The sequence below is a fragment of the Anopheles darlingi genome, chromosome 2 (genome assembly GCF_943734745.1).
Source record: "Anopheles darlingi chromosome 2, idAnoDarlMG_H_01, whole genome shotgun sequence".
NCBI lineage: Eukaryota > Metazoa > Arthropoda > Insecta > Diptera > Culicidae > Anopheles > Anopheles darlingi.
In genome coordinates, this window is record NC_064874.1 from 91286902 (window position 1) to 91304401 (window position 17500).

At 47.5% G+C, this 17500-nt stretch overlaps 4 protein-coding genes across 9 annotated transcripts in view; 2 read left to right on the forward strand and 2 right to left on the reverse strand.

Annotated features, from left to right (window-relative positions):
- The first annotated feature begins 3680 nt into the window (after positions 1–3680).
- On the forward strand, positions 3681–4714 carry LOC125952906 (uncharacterized). The gene is made up of 2 exons (XM_049682668.1): positions 3681–3734; positions 3802–4714. Exon 2 carries the CDS (start codon positions 4274–4276, stop codon positions 4616–4618), a length of 345 nt encoding a protein of 114 aa, XP_049538625.1. The 5' UTR covers positions 3681–3734; positions 3802–4273; the 3' UTR covers positions 4619–4714.
- On the reverse strand, positions 4670–12490 carry LOC125952883 (uncharacterized). Of its 6 annotated transcripts, none has more exons than XM_049682643.1 (7): positions 11682–12490; positions 8968–9352; positions 8787–8902; positions 8202–8720; positions 6850–7009; positions 5588–5653; positions 4671–4856 (listed from the first exon to the last, which is right to left on the reverse strand). In XM_049682643.1, exons 1-6 carry the CDS (start codon positions 11910–11912, stop codon positions 5610–5612), a joined length of 1455 nt encoding a protein of 484 aa, XP_049538600.1. In that variant the 5' UTR covers positions 11913–12490; the 3' UTR covers positions 4671–4856; positions 5588–5609. The 6 variants fall into 6 exon arrangements, with proteins under 6 accessions (XP_049538598.1, XP_049538600.1, XP_049538599.1 ...); XM_049682642.1 differs by lacking the exon at positions 4671–4856 and adding an exon at positions 4863–5199; XM_049682641.1 differs by lacking the exon at positions 5588–5653 and having other exon boundaries at positions 4670–4856.
- Positions 12491–12807: 317 nt separating this feature from the next.
- LOC125952900 (caspase-like) lies at positions 12808–15531 on the reverse strand. The gene is made up of 3 exons (XM_049682660.1): positions 15285–15531; positions 14685–15026; positions 12808–14621 (listed from the first exon to the last, which is right to left on the reverse strand). Exons 2-3 carry the CDS (start codon positions 15004–15006, stop codon positions 14098–14100), a joined length of 846 nt encoding a protein of 281 aa, XP_049538617.1. The 5' UTR covers positions 15007–15026; positions 15285–15531; the 3' UTR covers positions 12808–14097.
- Positions 15532–17293: 1762 nt separating this feature from the next.
- Positions 17294–17500, forward strand: part of LOC125952898 (voltage-dependent anion-selective channel-like) — a 3978-nt gene continuing 3771 nt past the window's right edge. The window contains exon 1 of the mRNA XM_049682659.1: positions 17294–17412. The gene's annotated coding sequence lies outside the window, so the exon portion shown is untranslated. The remainder of the gene's footprint in view (positions 17413–17500) is intronic.

Consider the following 17500-nt stretch of genomic DNA (forward strand, 5'->3'; position numbering starts at 1 on the left):
AAAGAAAAAAAGCGGAGGAAAATTTATCTTCGCCACATAAAGCATAAGCAACAGGAGCGTGGGAGGGAGGGGGGGGGGGGAGGGGAGGAACCATCGATGGAGGGGAGATAGTATGGCTCGGGCTACTACGATCGCGCAGCATGCCAGCTGCTCTCGCTGCTGTTTTGGCTTCCTTTGCTGCAGCATCGCATCGTAGCATCGGACTCTCGGACATCGGAGAACGAGTGCCCACAACATCCATCAGCCACAAGGATGGTCAGCACAATCTTCTGCTCCCCTCCCCGGAACGGACCTCCTTCCGGCAACATTCCGGGGACCAACTGTTTGTGGTTTACGAAAAGACGGGCACGTCGGCGCATAGGCGAGGTCGTAGGGAGGGACTCCAACATTCATAACGTATTGCAACAAACTCGCACACACACACACACACACACAGTCACACATCGGCGGGACCCGGAAGTCGTAGGAGTACGTTTCGAGGATGGTTTAGAACGTCGGCTGCTCGGTGCCGATACGAGCCGCACTTTGACCGGTTCGAGAGCCGGTGTGTTGATAAGTGGTTTGCTGACACCCAGATGCTAGATATTGTGAACGAAAACCTCACGAGACTCGAGAGGAGTCGGCAGTTATCTTGTCCGTTGCCAGTGGTCACCGGTAGAGTGGGACGAATGGCTAGAAAAGCTGGATCAAGCAAACATACCCCCACCGAGCACGTAGGGAACGGAGGAACTTTTTTTGTTGGAAGGTGAAAAGCATTGGTTTACCTTCTGTGATTGTTTACAACGCATCCAATTTATATGATCGAAACCGCTAAGCCAAGGTTTTCATGGCTCTTCGTGTTTTAAGGATTACGTTAATTCGGACCAAAACCAGGCTTAGTTTTGGGGATTTTTTATGGCGAAACTATTCAACTGTTTTCCCTGAACGTTATATTAAAGTCCTACTTTTCTACAACACTTGTCTATAATGTCCTCAAAAATTGACGTTTTATGAATACAAAAATTTACCCATTTGTCAGATCATAATGATGGTTTTTCCACGTAGAATCGTTTTGATAAATTTGCAATTTTTCAATTTTTGATTCAATACTCTTGATAGATTCAGCCTTCATAAAAAAATGTAAAAAGGAAATGTTACTAAATAAAATTAATAAAAGCGCGCCCTTAAAAAGATTATGGCACAGGCCCGGTTAGCATTTAGAAGTGATGTAAAAAAGACAGAACTTTTCCAAAGTGACGCATGAGTGTTATCATTAAAATACATCCTTTCTGTTAACCTCTATAAATGAAGATGAAAGGGCAGAACTCTCTGGTCCTGTGAGTTCTACGAATCATATGCAACACACACACACACCGCCTTTCTACATCTTTTACCTTTGATATGAATGACATGAAGCGGCGTACTCATTATCCCAGATCCAATTACTCACTCACTGCTTCCGTGGCGCATTCATATTACAATCCCAATTTCCCTCTACAAAGGTCTCTATAGTCTGCGGCTATTGTTCGACCGGCCACGCAATTACCGAATGTTCGCTGTTCTTTTTTAATTAATGCTCTCGCTGGGATGACAATGTACGCCTTAAGTAGGTTATTTGGACCATCGCCAAATGCCTCAGGTCAAGTCGCGAGATGATTACGAATCTTTGTGGCATACTTTTGCAAAAATGTGTAGCCGTAACAAAGGAAGCATTGGATTCAAACACTCACTTTCCGATGAAAATGAAGACGTGCTTGATGGTTGATTAAATAAACTACTACCCGTAGAGTACTCTCGTAGGTCGCGAAGGTACCGCAACCTTTCACGCAATTGCTCTCTCATTGATGATACAGCAACTGAAACTGGAAGTTCCATTAAGGGGCGCGCACTAGACAAAGTGATTTCCCTTCGGCCGGTTAGCTTTAGAATCCTTGTAACAAAGCGGTAAAGTTCGACCTGCTGCAGCCTTAGCGCAAATAGTCAGAACCATTATCCAGCATTTTCCAGCAGGAACCGCTCAAGTCGATATCGGGTTAAGGTGCGCCGAGGGATAAGTTTTCGCTAAAAGTGCACTTCGGGCATATCGAAGCCATTAGGTGCATCTCCCTTCCCGGCAGCTACACCCACCCCTCCGTCTGTGCGTAACACCATACCATAAATTCTACAATCAAAGCACATTGCCCCGGTCGGTACTCTCCAGTGGGATTCTCCCTCCCCCCCCTCGCTTCGATGGTCGCGGTAAGACGTTACCGAACTGTCGCCGAGGTGCAGGTGCTGGAGAGTGCAACACTTAACACCCCGGGATTGGTTGCTTCCCGAGGAAAGAATTTCCTGTGAATCTCTTTAACTTCACCGATCTACCATCGAGCAGAAGTTCGCCATCGCCGCACCTCGGAACAGCCGCTACACGCCACGCTGGTGCTGATGCTGATGACTTAATTCTTGGTTCGGGACTTGGTTCGGTCGCTCGATGGCAATGATGACGGTGATGACGAACATCAGGCTCACCGTTACGGATGAAGATCTGCGACCCGATTTCCCCGGGAACGCCGCCCCAAACCGCGACACGAACCTGTTGTTCGGGAAACTCCGCGCCGGATGGTGGCCACCGCGGAAGGCTAACGAGTTTTGCCAAAGCCAAAAGTTAGTTGTCGCGAGGAGCAGCCCTCGGTTCTTGGCAGGCAGGCCAGGCCAGGCCAGGGCATCGCAGGCCAGACGCGTTGTCGAGTCGGGAGCATAATTTGCATAAAATTTTATGCAGATGCCAAATCTGGCACCAGCACTCTCGATCGTCGGGCGCTGTTATGCAAAACGCGTGTGCCCGTGCGTATATGTGTGTGTGTGTGTATGTGGGTAGACTAACTAACTTGTTTATGGCATGCTTCAAACCGGAAGGCAGAGTCTCGGTTCCTCATCCAACCAACCAACCAACCAACGCACACGCTCCATCTTGGGGCCTATTCTTTTTTGTTTGTGCTACTTCCTTTTATCCACTCGTTGAGGAAGCATATTTCACAATCTTCCTAAACGGTGGCCAATTCCTTGCACACGCCTCGAGGCCAACTTCATCATTGACTCCTGACTCCTTCGGAAGCCTGCAGGCCCTGGCGGATGGTTGGGATGCCGAGATGTGCGCCATGTCAAGTGAACATAATTTCTTTCACTTTTTTCCCGTTCTCCGTTCTGGCCTTTTCTTCCTTATCCCATCATAGCCTTGCAGCATCACATGGATTGATATTAACATTTTCTGCCTTCCACCGGAAGTTCTGCAGCTTCGCAAACGATGGAAAGTGTTCGCCGAAGTGTTAAGGGGTGTGGCGTGTTAGTTATGGATACTTTGTACTCACTTCTTTGCCACCGAAAGGGCACAACAATTCACCCAGCTGACGATCGCGTAATGACATGCGAACAATTTAGCGGACCAATATTTCGCGATGATTGTGTGGTACCGCGAATGCTAGAGGGAATGCTTCTTCGAGATTACGATTAGTTTGTTGATTCAAACAGAAGTACTTGTGTCGCTCTTCATCGTTAAACACTTCAGCTTGATTGATACCTTCTACTCAGTGGTAATCGTAATGTGTGTCGGCAAAGGTGACTAGTTCTTTATCGCCGACACTTCACATACTCACCGATAAGCTTCAATTGCACCGATGATAGAATTTACCAACAAGCACTGACCATATAAAACCCACCGGCAGAGATCAGATTGCCCATTTACAACTTGCTGGTGCTACACGATAAAGCGATGAAAGGTAAATATGCGCTAGTGGTTTTGTTGGATGAAAATTACGTTAAACTTCTTATTTAACATTTTTTTAGGTATTGCTGTTTTGGTGCTTATCGGCATGCTTGCCGCTGCTGCATATTCAGCAGAAACGGAGCAGATTTGTCCGGAGCATGACGACATTTTCAATCCAGTGCACTTCCCGCACCCAACCAACTGTGAAAAGTTTTACAAGTGCTACAATGGCCAGAAGTTTGAGATCGATTGCCCGGCCGGGCTGCACTGGAGCATCGACAAGGACTATTGCGACTATCCCGAGGAAGCCGGATGTGTACGTCCTATTCCATAAAAATCGCCAATAAAATCGCACCGCAACATAACTTAACCGTCTTTTTAAAAAAAGGCAATTTGACGTGTGGTTGAACCTTTGAACTAGACCCTTATAAACGGCATACGGGATTGTGACGTCACAGTAAACAATAACATTGACGGCGACCCGTAAAAATCCATAAAAATCCGTGAAAATCCGTGAAAATCGTGAGGAAATCCCGTGAAAAGCGCCTGGAAATGTTCCGAAGATCGAAACAAACCACCGCCCCGCTTCCGAAACCGCCGACGGAGGAACAAATGATGGAGGATCTTCAGCTGTACCACGAAACGCGACCCCGGATAGTGGCCAAAATCGACGTGGAAGGAGAATCGCTGGGAGCCGAGCCAAAAATCGAAACCTGGTGGAAGGAATTTGAGGCGACTCTGGAGGACCACCGGGAGCTTCAGGACATCAAGCTAAACCTGGAGCAGATGCGTACGGTGCTACAGAAAACGAAAAGCAATCTGCAAAGCTCCTGCAAGGATATCGAGCTTCAAATCGAGCACGATCTCGAGCGGATACGAACGACGCTGAACGAATAAACGGGCGATAAAATGAAGATGTGACTGAAGCGGGTCCCATTGCGGGGATGTTTTGAGGTTCATAAATATATGTATATTTTGTAAAACAAAAATCCTCCTAAACTAGCAGCACTTTTCTATCGTTTTTCGTGATGCATAGCGAGCAACAACGCGCGTGATGTTGTCCCTGCCTGCCGTGGTCGCTAGTTATACGGGTACACGTGTCCGCAGATCGGTGAAAGCCACTTCCACGGGTATCCTACAAATGGGTGGGGCGAATGGATTTTTTTAGGTTTAATTTATCGCTTACGCATTCAAAATTGGCCAAAAAGTTCGCCTTTTCCGTTTAACCACATGTCACATGCTCCAAAAGCCCCCTACTCAATTAGTAACCAGCATCCACGCGTTCATCACACACACGTAAAGGCACACATACAAATGAACAGAGAGTATACAGGGGGAAAGGTGCCGCCGGTTGAGTCCCGTCGGTTTTTACTACTGTACCCGATTGTCTATTGTGCACCCGCGGCATGCAAATGTGGCTCAGTAGTGGTACTGATAGTGTGGGTCAGAAATTAATGCACAACAACTGCACGGATATCCTGGGAAGAGGCGACAAACAAATAGAACGGATCAATTAAAACCAAACTGTAAAGCGGCATGAGAGACAGCCGACGAAAGGAAAAACAGCCCCATTATTAGCCAACAACAGAAAACAGGTTTGCTTCGATAAATGTTAGGGATTTGCGTGATTGCAAACATCAAGGAAAGAAAGGATCAAGATCGTTAGTAGAATCATAGGAGTCATGGCTTGCTTCGATGGGAACCGATTTGATTGAAATGAGCTAGAGAACAATCGTTAAGTGACAAGCAGCGTTGCTGCCATTTCACGCAATGACCGGCCAATTATGAACAAGCACAACACTTGACAGTAATATGATGATTCGCTAAGCTTAGAAATGATTGAAATTGAAAAAAAAAACAGCTTACTATCTTCTCAAAAGCCTTCGTCCTAGTAATGGGGATAAGAATTGACAGGAGAGAGCGTGCGCAACCCTAGGAAATGGAACAGAAACGGGATCATTGTTGCATCATCGGCACTGCACGGAGTGGCAAAGCGGTACAGAAGAGAGATATATGTCTCACGACGCTATCATTACACTACTAAAGCCAACACTACACAGTAGCCAATAGGTTAGCAACTTACCGATAAATTTACAGGACCACTAAAAGAAAGAGCTCTCCAGATAGATCCCAACGCTAATGATAGCCGGTAGAAATAGGTTTTAACTCCACGCACAATAGAATTAGTAAGGAAAAGGTATAGAGGTGCAGTAGGAAGGCACATGCAGTCTAGCTACCGTGTCACTATATCATCACCACTCTTATCACATTTCGGATAGTCAGTTTTATTCGACGGAATCACTGCGAATCACCACCACGGATCTCTCCTGGAAGGTAAACTGTTTTATTAAAACTCTCAAGCCCCCGAGTGAAGGAGAAACTCCTCTATTCTATTCGTTTTAAAATCAACATTCGCGTCCCAAATTGGTCCTTAGCTCTTCTTCGGCTGCTATTCGCCATCTTTAGGCACTGATGATTCTCTAGGCAGGCTCACTAGCACTAGCATAGGGCACAAAAAGCAGGCAAAAGCATGGACGGATTCATTGACTCTTCTAAACTCGTAACTAGATAACAATTCCTGCCAATTTAAATAAAACATCTTTTCACTCATCCCATCCCTGACACTCGGTGCGCAGTGTAACAGTATTGGTTTGTTAGTTAGTTTCTCTATTGGTTTTACGCAGTATGCTAGCTATAAAGGTCTCTCTCTCTATCTCTCTGTGTGTATAGGACGTTAAGTACAAGATTCAGATCCGATTAGTAGTGCTGCACTGATGCGCGCTAAGGCGAGTCTTAATCAACGGGTAAAGTATGAGCTTTGTGGGATTTTTAAGGACAATCCCTGTCCTCATCAAAAGACCTCGTTCGTTAGTAGCTATTTCCACCAAAAACTAGACTCGAGAGCTCTGTTAGTGATTTGGTGTTCTTGGGTGTTAGTTAGAACCAAGAAAGGATCTACCTACCCTACAAGAGGGAACACGCCCGGAGATAAATAGAGTAGAAGTGGAAGCAGATAGTTAGGTTGAGGGAGGACGGTGCTCACCATCTACTACGGTTAGGAGCCCTGGGTTAGCCATACTTTTCCGAAGCCGTTAGCCAGTAGAAAACATGAAAAATGCGTAACTTGCCTCGCGGTTTGCACTTCAAGTGCTGCTCAACGTACTGACACGGACACTGGTACTGGGGACAGTGTCGAGCCGGATCCTGTTGCGTCACATCGATCAGACCCCTCCGGGCTTCATTGCCCCACCGGGAGGCGTAGCGCAGCAACAGCAGCATTCCACGTTCCTGCAACAGAAAGCGGGGCGGGTTCGAAACACCATATGAAGACGGGAGTTTGTGAAGTAAAAGCCGAATAGAAAGGGAGGAAAACAAGGAACCAGGGTCTGTCGTGGGGATTGGCTCATGTTGCAAGTTAAGCCATGTTAAGCGAGGGAAGGAGGGTCATACTTTCTAGGGACAATCCGTTCAGTCAATAACATCTAGGATCTCGGCTCGAAGCAGTGCAGGATCTACAGACCTAATGATGGGCCTAACTACATTATTCGATTCTCTCCAATGAGTCATATGCAATCGCAGGCAAACTATAAACAACTTACTGCCTACCAGGTCCCTTCACCGAAGATTTTAAAATACATTACACAGACACGCACACACACACAGACAGATAGGCAGATCGATCTACAGTAAACTAAAAGGATTTGCTAAAAATGGTTGCCATCTGCTTAATGTCCCCTCTGCCCCCTATCTCCTACTATCGCTATCGATCTCTCACACATTTGATAAAACAATAAACGTCTTTCTTTCTCCCTATGTCCTCTACAACACAACTCGGCACAATGTTTGCAAGAAGGCACTCCTGGTACACACGGTCACGGTCGAGATTCTGCTCCCTCCCTTCCACCCATGCTTTGTACTGATGTCGAGCAACGATGATCCGCGATCGCGCATTAAAACTGGAATCCGACTCGGGCAAGCAGCTGGCGCACCGACGCACAGCATACACGCGGATCATCTTTCGGTTTCTTCTGCAGCATCACTTCCTCCGCGTACTGGCAGGGACAGTAGGCGGTGGGGAGGTGTCGTGGGGCCGATACGATCGCGTTCTCCTCGATGGTCCAGTCCAACCGGCGGCGCAGGTAGTCCTTGCCCCAGCGCTGCAGATACCGCAGAAAGATGCCCTCCGCTCGTCCCTGGTAGCGGTGGCCGTTACGATACACACACCGGATCACGCACACACACGCACGAGCGCACAAGCATGCGCCCAAACAAATAGAAACACACAGAAAATAGGGAACAATGTAATCTGTACACACGCTGTCGCCTCTATCTGATGTCCATCCCGTAACCAAAACCCTTCAACATCTTATCGAATTGATCGCAACGATCGCGAGTTGGCGCGGATAGGATTCTATGCTAAACCCAAAAATCACACACACACACAAACAAACACACCCCCGGGATTGCAGCTGGCACTTACCTGTTTCCGTGAAAGGCGGGTCGTGTTCGCTCCCTGAATCACGATATCGTTCGTCGTCACATCTAGCCGGCTCTCCCAGCCTGGTTCGATCGTGTTACCGTTCTGTTCGCTCCGTTCGATAAACTCGTTCAGATAGCTGATGCACTGCGATGGTTCAAAGTACAGGAAGCACAGGTTCACCTTGTGGCAGGAGATGTGCCCGCGATCGTCGAGCGCTAGTAGGATCTTGTGCCGGATAAGCTGCTTGTTCACGCGCGCCATACATCGCTCCAGGCCACGTGCGAGCTTCAGCTTTACCCACATGCACAAGAAGATGGCGGCCGCGTTTAGGAACAGCCAAGCGACGCCGAGCGAGAACAGCGTGATACCGTAGATGCCGGAGAACAGTAAGCCGACCAGGACAATAAAGGCAAACAGGATCCATACGATCAGGACACGCTTGTAGCAGATGTTGTACAGCGTGAACCGGTAATCGTTGACCAGGGTTTCCATCGCGTTTACGTACTCCTCGACCGTAAGCTAAAAGAAGATCAACGATCAGTGATCGATGGGAATCGTGATTTGATCCCTACCTTCCGCACTTACCGTTAGTCCTTGTGCCATCAGTTCTTCAGGGACAAGTTCTGGTCGGAAGACGGCCGGTGTTATCCAGGGCCACCGTGTGTTGGTCGGTAGCAACGTGACGATTACATCTCCGTTCGCTAAAATGACGCCAAAAAGGCACATGAACCCCTCGAAAAGAAGATTTCGGTCATTGATTACTTACCGAAACCTTCCCGCACTCGCCCGGTGGACAGTTCGATGGTGCGCATGTTCTGTGATTGAATCGGTTGCACCACGTTGACCGATTGTTTCGGAATATCGATCACGGCCGGTTGTGATGTTTTGTTTAGACCGGGTGTGGTCACATTTGGCTGACCGGTGGTACTCTTGCCTGCGGATGACATTCCAGCACCCGATTGTGATGCATTTGGTGGAGGTACTTGCTTTGGTGACCTGGTATCGAGATTCACGTGAACCGTTTCCGTTGGTAGCACGGCCGGTGGGGCAGAGTCTATTGTTGCTGTGCTCGATGAGGAGGCCACCCGTTGGTTCGAGCTCCCCGACTGCTTGGCAGACGCAGGAGGCGGTGGTAACGATGGTGACGGTGACTGTAAAGAGAGGAATCGATTATTAGTAATTATTTTTATCAAGCTGACGCAATAAATGTATCTCAGATGAAGATATAGGCGGCATAAAAGAGTGTCAACTATGCTCTTCCACTCCCATTATCGTCACCGATGTGGTGAATCATCATGCAACCATACACACAATGTATTGGCTTTGAGAACAGCTCGGTTGGCTAACGGAGATCAATCCAAATCTCGGAACCCCGGATGAAGCGCGTGGCGTGAAGGTGCCGCATCTCATTATCCATCACATATGGTGCGCTGTATCTGTGTGCCATCGTTATGGAAATCATAAACACTTCCCCCCCCCCCCCCAACCATATTAGGAACACTTTGTCTCCGTGCTGCTCGGTGGCCGGTTTCATTTCATTTTTTTTACAGTCAACTACTCCTCTCGTGCTAATCTGGTGCGCATTGAGCAGTGAAGTACGTGCAACGGAGCAAAACATCTCGCCGCTCGGCCGTGGACCCGTTAGACATCCCTCGCTATAAGAAAGACGACAAAAAAGCTGTCTAACGTCTTCAATCGTCAAGTGTTTATGAAACACATCGCAAAACAATAGAGCGCATTTGTGCGTAAAGTGATTCGTTTTTTATGTATCCCCTCGGTATCGGGCACCTCCGTAACATGACGACGATTTGGCACATTATTGAATTCATAAGTAGACGACAAGAGCCTACCTCGATCGTTTGGTAACCGCGAGTCCCCGAGGAATTAGAAAAACATTTAAACAGGGCGCCGCCACAGTCTGCTGCTACCTGGTAATGGACGGTGATTCATGCACCCTTAATAGTGCCCCTCTAATCGCTAACGTACTTAGGTTAACGAGAAAATTTGCCCAGAATTAGCCGGCTGGGAGCCTTTTGTTCGGTGCTGTGCATGCCTTTCGGAGTCAACACTCAAATTGTCAACATAATCAACCGCTCCGCTGGTTTACCGCGGGTATTTGGCAATGAATGTTTAATTTCTTGCTCACGAGCTCGCACATGGCCACCGGTGTGTCAGCAAGTGAAATTAACACCCGCATAGCCGCCGCAGGGGCTTCTGCTGTTCGGTTGGTAGGTAGGTGATACTGCTGTGTTCAGGATCAGCGTTTGCGAAATGTGACATCATTGGACGCGCCAGTGTGTGCTCACACACATTTGCCCTGGCGGTAAAGTGTTTGCGTATGGGATGGAATTCGATAACTTTGAACACCCTCGCCCCACCCTCCCCCGATGGCACACCTTATGAAATCGATGCATTGTATGCCCCAGAACATCATGTGTTCAAAATGCCGCCCTTTGGGTACGCGCGAGCCTTCTTTGTGAGGCGACCGGCGGTATGCATTGGCCCGGGGCGTTTGGTTGTTGTGTTTGGTACACCGCGGATGCGTGTGCTGGCGCGTAGCAACGAATCACACGTGACCGTGTCCGTCTACATCGAGGCAACCAGCGGTTAGCAAGTAAGACATGTGTCAAGCGATTAAATGCTAATAAACATGAAAGAGAAAGAGAGAGAGAGAGACAAAGGGGGACGAAAGAGAGCGAGAAAGATAGAGAAATCTCCGCTGCAGGTATGTGAAGCAGGTGACCTACTAAATAGCCACCCTACACGGAGGGTGAACGTTGTGTCACCCGCGGTAACAGCGACGACAACAAACCGGATACCAACATTGTGCACCTTCTGACCAGCCAGCATACACAAACTTGCCAACTGGAATGTGGCTTGCAGCAGGCATTCTCCGCCACATGTGTACCAAGCAGTGCATCGGCATACAATGCACGATGCAGTAAGAACACCTTCCGTCTGGTCTTATCAATGGAACGAGGAGACGAGATAAGGGATGTGCCGTGTGATAGGCCGTTGAATAGAAAGCAAGCTGCGACAGCTTCATTAAATGATTGAAACCTCTTTTTGGTACGAACGGGACAAAACCTGAGCAAACGGGGAGAGAGAGAGAATGACTCAACGGCGAAGTAGGCGCCGACAGACACCACGTCAAACGGGTACGAACTCCGGTTTCAGTCTCTTCTGAAAACTGGCACCAGCCCAAAAAGGGGGGAGAGAGCCCGTCGAGATGGCGCACAGCAGACGAGGTGTTGAATTTGTTTAATCAATTGTCCACCCTGCTGCTGCTGCTGCTGCTGTCGTGGAGCATCGAACCCTCTCAGCTGGGAATTATGTTACGAACATCGTCGAGGGGGTTCGTCGCTTACCGCACCATACCGGGCCAATGCTCCCGTCGCTTCGCGGAGTGTCTCGGAATTCGGAGAAAGAAGAAAGACAAAAAAGAGGCTCCCATAGGAGTGGAATTCCCCCGTTACGAACCTTGCTGCTGGCACCGAGTTCTTGCTCCTCCTCGAACTTTACCCAGGTTTTCTGGGCACTACCACCACCACCATTAGCTCCACCACCGTCGGCAGGCACCGTTAGCGGACCAGCGCCGTTGGGAACGGCCGTCAGCCCTCCACCTGCGTTCACACCCCTTCCGGTGGTGTTCGATGCATTGTTGGGCGACGCACTGCGGTCAGACGATTCACCAACACCACCACCTTCCATCACGGGGGATTATTGTGGGTTGCTGCTGGTCGTACTCGTTGTTCGACCGCCGGAAACACGCAACGGGCCCAGCGACCGTGAAACGAAACACACCGATACGCACTAACGCACGTTCACTCTGCACGACGACCGGTACTTCTCCGGGAACTGTGGAATTCCACCGTTCACCACCGCCGCTCGGTGGCTTCTCAATGCAAATCACCACCTTTTGCCTGCTGTTGGGCGAGAGCGAAGATCCATGAGATCACGCGGCGACAGCAGCCCAGAAGATGATGATGATGATGCTGACGGTGATGATGACGACGCGAACACTGAACACACACCAAGATATCGCGCAACCTGTCCGATGGTTGCTCGGACCCGAACTTGCCACAACGGATACGCGCCACAACAGCTTGGCCACTACACTGAATACTAATTAAATTTGATGGTTGCCTACGTGGACGTATTCCTCAAAGGTCCGGACGACGGGCGGGTGGGCAGGCAACAGTTCCACGCGCCACGGAGGGAAAAAGGTGTATCTCCGGCTAGATACCTCTGTTTGCGTTGACGTCGTCTGGCAGGGTGAATCCACGTTGGCGATGAGCCCGCGATTCATGCGAGCCATAGACAGCATCGCCGCCAGCCGAGCGAAGGAGGGAAAGAGAGCATTAAACATGCCGAAGCCGAACCCGAACACGAACCGCACTGCGTATTCTCACCGGTAAAGGCGCGCTTCACGGGAGAGAGAAAAACACAAAAAAACGCAGCATGCTACGATCGGAATGGAACCCTTCAGCAGGTGGTTATGATGAAGCGACTTATGCTGCAAGAAAGGGCACCATAAATTATTAACATTAAACAAGGAATTTTAGATAAGTAAAATAAATAAAAAGACAACACAACAATTACTTTCTTATACCTGCACAATTTATTTCAAATTTGTTACATCAAATGCCAGCCCTTGGCGCGATCTATTGTTCGCTTCGATCGTGTCTAAATATTTACGCGAGGGTTATTGCTCCACATCGGTGGATCGATGTCGGTATCGATTTGTAAGTGTAGTGTATCGATCAATAAAAATTCAATTATGGTGGGCCGATTCGGATCAATGAAACCCTTTTCGGGCTAATTTGGTGTTTTTGATTATCCATTCTATTATTCATCGTACATCGTATGCCAAAAGTCGGATCATCACGAGGTATCGCCTGCGCTTGGGCACGACGATTCACTGATTCATAATCACCTATCGTGTCCGCTAAGTGTTTTCAGTGATTTTATTATTGTTCGGCGCTTTTCTTCGCTTACACTTTGGCTTAACGGTAATGGTCCGGATTCAATAGAATAAAAAATTGTATAAAAAACATGCATCGAAAGGTAAATAAGAATATAATTTAGTTTTTTAAATACCAGATGCTAAAAAGCTAAGCTAAATTGGTTAGGCCAGAACCATGCATTTGTGATAATTTGGGTATAAATAGAATGTTTAAAATAGATTTGATCATCAAGACCTGAATGTAGAAAAGGAATTTTCAAGACCGTTAGTCCGGACATAGTATTAAATTTGGCAACTTAAATAAATATCCTTCTAGTACTGAAACTTAGACTTAATGATTAGAATTTCTCACTTCTACAGTTAAAAAGGGCCTACGGTTCATGGTAATCGTTTAAATAAAAAATGCAGAAGCGCATTTAGCTGCTATATCGACTAGTGTGAACGAGTCAATGTACAAAAAGTTGTATAAAAGATTCATGTTCAGAACTGGGAGAACAGTGACGCTGTTTCACTATTGATTATCATGGATTAAAATTCAAAGTTATCTAACATAATTTACTATCTTCTTTGCCGCAAGGTGTGTTTGTCACTGGTTATTTTTGCTCAGAATGGCCAGATGTACGACTGCAGCACAAGGGTAAACATTATGTTCCGAATAACCTAACATATAAAAAACTGAGTACTTAAAACACACAATTGCTACTGTAACATAAATTACAACGAAAAAAAGCACGACATGAATGTGCGTTTGAGCAGCGCAAAACTAACGTAATACGCTCGCAATGAGGTAGTACGTAATGGTAGATCATGGTAAAAATAGTGGTTTCGTATGATAACGTCGATATCAACTTCTACTACTTCGTAGCGTAGTATGCCATGACTAATTGAATCGCAGTGTGTGATTAGCAATAGCTCACCCCCGAAGATCGCCTAAACGGAGTTGAACAGCAGCACACGGGTCAACATCGACACGATGCACGGCATCTGCTTACGCATGTTGAACCGAGGATCGTTCGATACTGATTCATGCTCGAAGGCCACCTTTTGCGAGACGAACGTGAGCAGCGTGAGGAAATCGTATTTGTGTCCGTTCTCCCGCATCTCCTTGCACAGCTCGTTAATGAACCACGAACCGTGGGTCGTGTTCCGAAACGCCATATAGCCCTGAATTGTTGCATACGCGAACAAGAAGTCGGCATGGGTCGGTATGGAATAACGGGCAATGCCATCTCGCTGGATTTTCACACCACTTTGAAGTTCATCTCCGCGGCACGCCTGAATAAGGAAAATTTTAGGCCTCCCGGCTAACGTCCTACAATGATCAGCAGTAAACTGGCTCCAGATGGTGGAAAACTCGTAGACACAATCGTAGGCGAACAGATAGTCCCCTTTTTCGCCGTGTGTAAGTACGGCCACCAGCAGACAGTCATTATCGCTGTGATCCAGCTGAGCAACTGCAAATAGAAGTTTGTATGAGTAATGGCCTTTCCCAAGCGATTTGCCCCGCTTTGTCTTACCCTTCGAAGTGACATCCTTAATTTCCGCCAGCTTATAATCGTGGTAAATGTGCACATCGAATCCAAACTTTTCCAACATCTCAGACAGTTGGTCACAGTCTACTCTGTTACCTTCGCGCGGTGGGAAATGTATGTGCGGAACGGCAAAGTTGTAATGAGAAAAGATCAGTGCCATTCCGCGACGCTTGTGGTTCATGGGATAGTACGCCGCGTATCGCTCGATGATATACGCTGGTCCACTGCTAGAGCCATTCTCGGGCGAACGACTCGATCCCGGAGAAATGCGTCTTCCATCGATGGTGTCCTTCTTTTTGCCAAACATTTTTGCTGCAGATCGAAAATCTGAAAGGGGGAAGCAACGGGAAAAGGTGAACGGAACGGTTTGGATTATCTGCTGTTCTTGGTGCTGCCAGCGCGTAGAGCGGTTGCGTCAGGCAAGCGCTAGAACAAAGAAAGTTCCTGCGCTGTCTTTCCCGAGTGCTCGGGGTGCCACCACCGGGAAACCTCCGGTGTTTGGGGCGTTGGTAGATCATCATAGAGCTCCAAAATGCACAATTCACGACATACTTGATGTATTTTGAATTTACGTCTTGTACTTACATGTTCGGAGACTGCGGCACACAAAGAGAAGAGATGAAAGTGCGTGTGCTGAAGGATGAATGGGCAGCAGCTAATCGGCGGAAGTGGTAACAAGTAATGAATGGTGCACTGGTGGGAAAATGCGAACGAAAATGCAAACTTAAAACGCGACACTGGGGAAAACAGCCATCCGCAATTTTATGAATCATCCATTTTTTTATCAACTTTTGGCGCACGAACGAATCACAACAACCACCTGGTCGACTGTCTGACGTTTACCCGCATAGCATACAAGGGGCCGCCTAATGTTTAAGCGGCCCCTTGTATGCTCTTTGTTATACGGGCAGATCGCCCTCGTGGAAGAGGAAAAATCCGATTAATCGGAATATTCGTGACTGAAATCTATGAGGATTTGGGCAATAAAAGAAACTCTGGTGATGCCCGAGATGATGTACTGAAAAAAGATTACAACTTTCAGTGATTGCATAGACGAACGATGAGCTTTCGCGATTACCTGGAAAATTAATCGATAAGAGACGAGACAAATTCCAAACGTGTGAAAGACCAAAGTATTGTACTCCAACAGCAGCTGGAATTGTTGGATTCTCAGGACGGTCGCCTTCTCCAACGGATTCATACTGATCATACATAGCTGGCGCGAAAGATGATGTATCTCTCTGTAGAATCTTTCGCAAGACCAAGTGAAGAACATGAAGACGAAGTGATACGGTACCAGATTCACACAATACCCTGCAAAGGAAAAAAGGATTCGTTATCCAGATTTAGCAGAGCTTAACACTCCGGTACGTACATTCAACCGATCGATCCAATACTGCGCGATACACCGCCCAATAGATCTCATTCCACAGGACGATGCAATATTTTAGGCACATGAAAGCTAGAGTCCACCCAAATTGATCCTGCATCTGGCAGAACACCTTCATGCAGTCAAAATAACACAGACTAAGCAGTTGAAACTGCTGGTGAAAACCTGCAGAATCTTTAACGCCCATGCTGCCATTTAAGGATACTACTAATCGACCGAGCCTGGTGGTTAACAATCGGACGTACACGGTAAAAATGCGAACGTACATAATGATCTGCAACAGCTTCATGCTATCCACGAAGCTCAGCACTTCGAAAATGATAATGAAGCATCTTAAACTGTGCTCTTCGCGCATTTCTAAAACCACCAACAAACCCACGACTATTCCGATCTGGGCTAGCCAGAGAAAGAACATCAAACCGTAGGTTCGACTGGCTCGATGGAGCATCGTCAGCGCCTCGTCCCGATCATCCTTAAATAGCGTGTTTTCTATTCGATCAAACGTGTCCCACACTCGTATGTCCTCCTTGCTGGTGGCCAAACTTTCCCAAGTTACCATGAAGTTGGTGACGAGTGCTATGCCCAGACAGAGCCAATTAATGATCCGATTGATGCAGCTTCGGTTTGGGATGAACTGTGCTGCGTATGCTGGTCCGAGTAAGGCGGCCAAGATACAAACTACAAGGAGCACAACCGATTTCAGAATCATCAAACGATGTTTGTGTTTGATAATTTTGAACCGCTTCCCAGCAGCGTTGCGTCCAAGTACACGATAGGGGCAGTAAAATTCGAAAAATGTCCCGAAATAGTGTGCTGTTTCCATGCTGATGATGGGTTCGGGTGTGTTTTAAAACTGAGCGTCGGCATCAGAGCCACACAAAAAAGGGCGGCACGGGAATTTTACTTATGCATTGGGGGGTGGAACATTGATGGCACCTCATTTGTAAACGTCGGGGAGTCATGTGTGCGGTCTATAGATGTTCGGAGGTAGTCATCATTAACTAATTATCTGCGGAATTTAAACACCTTTTGGAACATCTCGGTCTGCTGGGGCAAGGCCGCCAAACACAACCGGAAAACCAGGATTGCAAACCCTGGACCGGGGGTTATAAGTCCATGCATTTAAATATATTCACCACGACATACACCACGGTAGGAAGTCACCACGAAAAATGTGGTCACCACGGAATCCACTTTTTTCACCGGGCAAAAATTAAAATCCCGTGAACGAGTTTGGGTGTGCGTCCGTGGCATTTCTTCAAGAAGAGATTTTTCTCGGTGTAATTCCCGGTTTACCGTACTAAAACTACTCGCTCCTTAAAAGTAAGTAGCTGTGCAATCGTGGCGTCTGCCGAACTTACCGGTCGCTTTCCCCTGTGCCAAAGGAAATAGAAAAAGAAAGTGCGTAACA

Coding starts and splice junctions, on each gene's coding strand:
- LOC125952883 (XM_049682637.1), bottom strand. CDS start 11,912: ATGGAAGGTGGTGGTGTTGGTGAATCGTCTGACCGCAGTGCGTCGCCC. Junction 9,353..11,681: donor AACTCGGTGCCAGCAGCAAG/GTTCGTAACGGG, acceptor CTCTCTTTACAG/TCACCGTCACCATCGTTACC. Junction 7,915..8,201: donor CCCGCCTTTCACGGAAACAG/GTAAGTGCCAGC, acceptor CACCGCTACCAG/GGACGAGCGGAGGGCATCTT.
- LOC125952906 (XM_049682668.1), top strand. CDS start 4,274: ATGTTCCGAAGATCGAAACAAACCACCGCCCCGCTTCCGAAACCGCCG.
- LOC125952900 (XM_049682660.1), bottom strand. CDS start 15,006: ATGTTTGGCAAAAAGAAGGACACCATCGATGGAAGACGCATTTCTCCG. Junction 14,622..14,684: donor TAAGGATGTCACTTCGAAGG/GTAAGACAAAGC, acceptor TTCTATTTGCAG/TTGCTCAGCTGGATCACAGC.